The 7282-nt window shown below is 33.7% G+C and overlaps 1 protein-coding gene across 1 annotated transcript; it reads left to right on the forward strand.

Annotated features, from left to right (window-relative positions):
- The first annotated feature begins 5854 nt into the window (after positions 1-5854).
- LOC100917840 (keratin-associated protein 11-1) lies at positions 5855-6816 on the forward strand. The gene has a single exon (XM_003763399.2). The coding sequence runs from the start codon at positions 6031-6033 to the stop codon at positions 6454-6456; it is 426 nt and encodes a 141-aa protein (XP_003763447.1). The 5' UTR covers positions 5855-6030; the 3' UTR covers positions 6457-6816.
- Positions 6817-7282: the final 466 nt, after the last annotated feature.

A 7282-nucleotide genomic window follows, 5' to 3' on the forward strand; every position in this document is an offset into this window, starting at 1 on the left:
TATAAAGACTACATATAAAGAGTGAATAACAAATAAATCCACTTATTGAAGCTGATAGCAAACAGAAAGCAGGGATACTATATAGATAAGAATATGTCAAACAATACTGAGAGTAAAACTAATTCTTGTACTGAAAGCAAAATATCTCAATTCCACCAAGAGAGTTCCAAATCTTAGAAAACTTGTTTTATTTTAAATTCATACCATTTTGGGCTTAACCTATGTATATTGCCACTACTGATTCAGTGCTGGCCCACAGAGGTATAACAAGAAATTCTGACACTTGAAAGAAATTTATTTAGATAACAGGGATAAGGACAGAATAATTATAGAATGGGAGTAGAGGAAGTGTTAAGATATGACCATTTCAGTGCAAGATAGAAGTGGACTGGAGGCAAGGGTCATAAAAGTTGAGAAAGTTGAGGAACTGAAGGGGTTTGTAGTGGAGAAAAAATTTGGTGAACTAGATACTGAAAATATTGGTGAAAGGAAAGGAGTCCTAAAAACTATATCCTTTTTAATTCAGTTGTAAATCATAGTAGTTTTCTTAGCTGCCTTATCCCACAGGTGTCCTCTATCACATTTAAATAGAATCCTCATATGGTTTTAGACAAGCTGTTATTGGAACAAGCTTCCATCATTTGACACTTTGAAGCTGATTTTGTTTAAATCCTCATGTATTTAAACCCTCATTTATTTATCTCTGTCAAATTTAACCTTATTGGAGCCAGTCTAATGGCTCACCGTCCAAGTCCACATTGGGTCATTTTTTCACAACAATAGTATGATTAACTTTTTCAAATGTTTTGCTAAAATCTATATAAACTAAAGAAAGCATTAAAATTTATTTTTTATGAATAAATATAAATGAAATATACTTATTGTAACCAGCTAGTGTCACTTTGGAGTAAAGTCTGACTGGGAACTTATTCTCTTTTGATTCCTTCCTTCAAACAGAAAAAAGGGAGAACAGAATGCTTCCAGATTCTGCTTTTAACATTCCACTGGGAAGCCCAGAAGATTACATTTTATCCCTGACTTATATCTTATCCTCCATCCCCACACTCTACTGTGATCTGAGACAGGAGATTCACCCAATATCATATGATCTAAGATTCTTGGCACTAGTTAAATCAGTGTCTCACTTCATTTTAACTTAGAATGAATCATTATTAGTATTCCCTTGCTATTTTAGAAATCTATAAAATTATTAGTCAAATCCTAAACCTAAAGGTTCTCTTCTCACACATAGCTCACAGAGTGCCCAGATGATATTCTAATATTTTGGACAGAGATTTAGATCTTTCAGATCAACACAATCTATATGCTTTCATAAGCTTAGAATTAATATATAGGCATGCAACACAAAACAAATATGATTAATCATAGATTTTATTGTAAAAAATGCACATATGTTTTTGTCCATGAAGGTCATGTGCAAAGATGAAACATGGAACTGTTAAACCAGAGGGAAATATATATATATGTATATATATATAGCATCAAAACTCCTAATCACTACACCTTACTAAGAAAGGAGTATCCCAAATCTTGTATCCAAAACATCATTCCTTTCCTATTATATGTCAGTTCCACAATGAACAAGGTATACCTATGAGAATATATAAATGAGACCGTATACAAAAAGGAAAGAACTCTCTCAATGGGAGGAAGATAGTTCAACCAAGATTTAGAGTACCAGATCTCATCCAAGAGGAAATCCCTTAAATTCTCTAGTGTAGTAACCTGCAATAGAGACATTATAGAGGTTGTTGGCTCATCTACAAGTGGTCTTCTTTCCACAGTCTTTCTCTACCATAAAAGACCTAAAGAGAGTTTGGGACTATGTTTCCTCTCTCTTGAAGATAGAAATCATAAAGCCAAGATCTCTCTTCTTGCAAGATCTTGCCAATTCCATGTTTTTCAAAGGTATATAGCATTGAATAATCAGTCTTCATCAAGGAGAATAGTTCCATGGAAATGGTTTTATGGACCAGGAGTTATATCAGAGGCATACTTTTTTTTTTAAACTTTTCTTAAAAATTACTTTTATTAACAAAAATCTGTCTTGTTTCTCTCCCAGCTCCCTCCACATCAATTGAGAAACATAGTAAAAGCAAAATCTCTCTGAAAAAATATGTTATGTTCGATCTTCATTAGCCATATCCAGAAAAATACCTCAATGTGCATTCTGAATCCATCACCTCTCTATCAGGAAGTAAGTTTTATCATGAATACCCTCTGGCTAGTCATATTTATATTGATTATATATAGTCATATTTATATTGATTAGAGTTCTTCAGTCTTTTGAGGCATCTAGATATTGTGTTGGATAATGTACTAGGATTAGAGTCAACAATATTTGAGTTCAGATATGGACTGAGACACTTACTAGCTCTGTAATTTTAGGCAAATTACTTAACACTTAGCTGAGAACAGTTTCCCCAACTGCAAAGTGAGGGTAATCACACCACTTACATCACAGGATTATGAGGATCAAGTAAGACAAAATTTGTAAATCACAAAAAATGACAGAAAATTTATTATATAGTACTACTATAGTATTACATAGTAATACATAAACATTTCATCCCTCACTTCAAAGTTACTTGTCTTTGCAGTATTGTCACTATATAAATTGTTCTCACTGTTCTGTTCACCTCACTGTACATAATCATGTCTTCTAAAATTTCTCTAACCCCTCCCCAACATTTCTTATTAGACAATTGTATTCCACAAAATTTATATAATCTTTGTTCAGTCATTCCCCATTTAGTGGTTACCCTCCTCAGCTTCCAATTCTTTGCCATTATCAAAAGAGCTTCTATAAAATGTTTGGTACATTCTTAGTGTACTTATGACTAATTCCTCCCTTGATATAGCATCCCTCTTTTTCACACCCACCTGCCTTTTCCTTCCTGTTACCTCAATAAAGTAAATGCATTTCTGTACTTGCTGTATCCATGTATGTATTTTTCCCTCCTTTGATCAGTTCAGATGAGATTAAAGTTAAAATATCATCCACTTCCCTTGACATTTTCCTCCTTGTTTGTATAGACTTCTAATTGTGCACCCTTATTATATGAGATAATCTTCTCCAACTTTCCTTTCTCTACCATTGAAGTATGGGTATACCTTTTCTAGTCTTCCGTCAAAACATGAAAGACATATTTTGGAGAAATTTTTAAAGGGTATGATGATCAGAAAAAATATATAACTTTCTAAGGTGTTGGAGAGTTTTTTTCTCTATTTGGAGGTATGTGTGAAAGTATGAACTATTTTATAAGTATGCCTTCAAATCCAGAATTGGTTTAAATGATATATTTTTAATTGTTTCAGAGGCAACAGACAGTTACTAAGTTTCTTTCAGGTTAATTTGTAAATTCATATACACTTATTCATATAGGTGCTAAAATATGCACATTTTGAATATTTTTTAGTAATGGGTTTTGAATGTGTTTTAGTAAGAGGCTTTAGATATATTGTTAGTAATTGTCTTGAATATAATTTAGTGATTGTTGATAAAATTTCAAGTTGGATTGAGACTCCCATATATAGAATTGGTTTTAATTGCCAAGAAATTTTTCACTACTATATCTAGAACTACATATATGTCCATACATTTGGAAAAGAAAAGGAAAATATCTTTGCTCCTCAGTATTGCCAGAAACAGGACAATCCTAAAGCATTCAATTTTAGAAAAAAGTTATATCTTGGTTTGTTGCATGCCAAATGGACTAATTGTTTATAGCATTTCATTGAAAAAAAATTAAAATATGTGTTGTCCTCCAATTGTTGAATTAAAGGGCCAATTTTTATATTAGACCCATACTATGAAAATGCTTGTCAGATAACTTGTTCTGAGGTACCCTGAGAGGAGTTTAATAAGATATTAAAAAATATGATCACAGATTCAATTTTCACATGTCTCTCTGTGATCATAAGTTTAAATTTTCCTATTTGGATCCAATATGACCATTGTATTTGTGAGGAAAATCACATATTCAACGAAGGCTTTCCTCATTATGTGGAATTTGCTAAGACCTCCAATGATTGACTGGTTAAGGCTAAAATAATTTCTGACTCAGTTTTAAGATATCCAATGCTAGTTGTAAATTCCAGACTATTTCCTTTCAGTTTTTTCGGTCAGTTTACAACTTGATCTGATGTATTTTTTTTCCCTCTCTTGCTTGTTTATATGTAAACATCTTTGCTCTCTATTGACCTGCTATAAACTTTTAAAATTTATCTTTGAAATATTCCCTTTCTCTTTCGGTAGATGTTATTTCCTCTTCTGGTATAACTAGAAACTATACAAGATTTATGAAAATTTTATTTGGTGCTCAGTGGACCTTTTTTTTTTTTTTTAAGAAATCCTGAAACTGTGCTCCAAGCAAATATAATAAAGACCAGCTATTCAAATGTCTTTGTGTTGATAAGAGCAACTGGCAGCAGCCTCTACCAAAGAATCCTTAGTTCATATAAGAAATTTAAATTTTACTTTTTAGCAAATAACTGATATATTTAGAAAGCAAGGAAAATGTGATACAGCGTCTCAGAAGACAAAGTTGATCTGCATCCAAAAATATAACTAGGTTGGTAGATTCAGGACAGTAAGAAGATAAGAGAGGGAAAAAACTGTTTTTGAAGATAAGATTCATGTTGAGACATTTTGAAATTTTGAGAAAAATTGATGTTGAAGTATAATAAACAGAAGGATTTTCTGCCTTTGTTGCACTTTGGGCCCTTAAAAAGATCATGTTACCTTAGGCTCTCAAGTCCCTTTTTGTTATTTTCCTTTTTTTGTTGTTGTTGTTGTAGTTGTATATCAAGTCCACCAGTAGCTGTGGGGAAGAATTAAAAAATCTGTGTGTAATTTTGTACACTCTGTTTTGTACACTTTTAGAACACATTATCATTTTCTAAATTCATCTGGAAGAAAAGAGTATGCTAGAGGCAGATAGTACACTCACCCACACACCCAGATCTTAGTTCTGATCACAAAGTGTGTTGTGATATTTCATAATGATGTTGCATTGTCACTGATGTGGCAGCATTATGTTGTCACTGTCTCAACTAATTTCTTCATACTTAAAATATTTCCTATCTTCCTATGGAGGTGTATGGAATATGGAATAAGTAACTTTTCAGTAATATTTGCTTCTTGGGATAAAGGTACTAGATCACTTCAAACTATAATTATAACAATTTAAAAATACATTTGGCCTATTCAGATCACATATAAATAATTTTCCTGAGTTTTCCCTACTTGTAAAGTATTTTTTTTTATTAGATTAAAAGTTTAATTATTAAAAGAAGTCTTGGCTATATATGAAGTTGCACAGAATTTGCTTACAATTCATTTTGTACTATGACCCCACACTAAGGTTGAATTACCCCTTAAGATCTCCCCTAAATGCCTTACTTCTAGTAGATGAACCAAAATAGTTTTCTTTGTTGATATTAAAGCCTGAATCCACTTGAGAATCTTACCTTTATGTATTTTACTAGTAGATATTGATTTGTCAATAGGATATAATTTCTACTACAAATCACATTGATTCCAGAACAATGATTAATTATAGCATATTTAAAATATGCAAATGATATGGTGTGTGTAAATAATTATTCCCAGTCAGAAAGGAGAGACTGTGTAGTCATAGGTCCATGGCACTCTTGTGAGCACAGTCCTATTGATGAATGAGTATTATGAGATGAAATTTGGTTCTAAATGACCTAAGCTTTGAAGCTCTATAATCCTCTGATTCTTGGAACAAAGCTCAATAGAACAGACTCATAGTTATTAACCAAACTACTAAACTTTCTTTATGAGTGTCAGTACTGGCAATTAATCCATAGATTAATGGGATGTTGTAAAGCAAATTCTTTTGAGGTATGAGAAAGAAGTGAGGCTGAATAATATACTCCACCCATTAGCAAGAAAAGTATAAAAGCCCTGGTACAAATGGTGACATTCATACTTGGGGTTCTTAGTCTTTGTAATCAAACCAAACCTTCTCTTCTGACACCATGCAGTACAATTGCTCTTCTAGAAGCTACCTACCTAGGTTTCGTGGAGAACCATGCAACATTCCAGCTGTCTCTGCTGGGTTAAGGGAGGCAGAATGCCAGAATGGAATCTATTTACCCAGTTCCTTCCAAGGTAGTTCTTGGCTCCTAGATCACTGTCGAGAAACCTGCAGTGAGTCCACAAGTTGCCAGCCAAGCTGCTATCCAACTATTAGCTGCACCTCTGGCTCTAGCCAAGTAACTTCCTTCCAACCAGGAACTTGTCACACCTCCAGGCCCTTGCAGGTTTCCTTCAGTCGTCCATGCACCTTTGTCTCCAGTAGCTGCCGACCATGTGGTGGTGTCTCCAGTGTCTGCCAGCCAACTTGCAACATCACTAGGCCATATGAACGACCTTGTACATCCAACTGTCGTCCAACGTGCTGAGTATTCAGGATCTAATGAGCAAGACCCATCAACCGTGTTTTTAGGATCTGCTGCATGCTACCCAATCTACAACTGATTATTGACTGCAGACTTTTACTTGAACTACTTCTGACTACCAGCTATCCATAAATTTACTCTTGGTTACCTAGGAGTTTCCTAGCCAAGTGAAGCTTATCTTAAGGCTGCTCATTGAATCTATAAAATCTTCAAATATTTTCAGACATTCTCCATGTAAGCATATGTTTTGATGATTCTGACATTTCAAGCTTGCTATATTTCTTTTCCTTCAGTGTCTTGCTGTGTATTTCTGAATAAAATTGCATTAACTGTCATTGCAAACAGTCTCATCAGAGTTTTTTCTGTTTTTATTATCTATATTTATATGTATATTTAAGAACTTACCAGATGCTGGTAAACTATTTGCTTTAGTACAAATTCAATTAGCACTGGTTATGTGGCATGGTGAGGATATGTTGCAAATTAAATAATGTGATTATATTGAAAGAACTCTTGGAGACAGAGTTAAGATGATGAAGTAAAGGTAGAGACTCTCCTGAGTTCTCTCCTAAAACTCCTCAAAATACTTTAAAATAATGATCCTAATTAAATTCTAGAGTGGCAGAATCCACAAAAAAGATGGAGTGAAACTATTTTTTAGCCCAAGACAATTCTGAAAGTCTGTGGAAAAGATCTATTGCACCAGGGTGAGAGAGGACTATAGTCTTATGCAAGTAGCCCCAGTAAGACTGGCCCCAGCAAACCAGAAACAAGCTTCAGGATGACTGAATCAATGGCAGCTATGGCAGTATCCATACCTATTAACCCC

The sequence above is a fragment of the Sarcophilus harrisii genome, chromosome 3, assembly GCF_902635505.1.
Source record: "Sarcophilus harrisii chromosome 3, mSarHar1.11, whole genome shotgun sequence".
In the NCBI taxonomy this organism is placed as follows: Eukaryota; Metazoa; Chordata; class Mammalia; order Dasyuromorphia; family Dasyuridae; genus Sarcophilus; species Sarcophilus harrisii.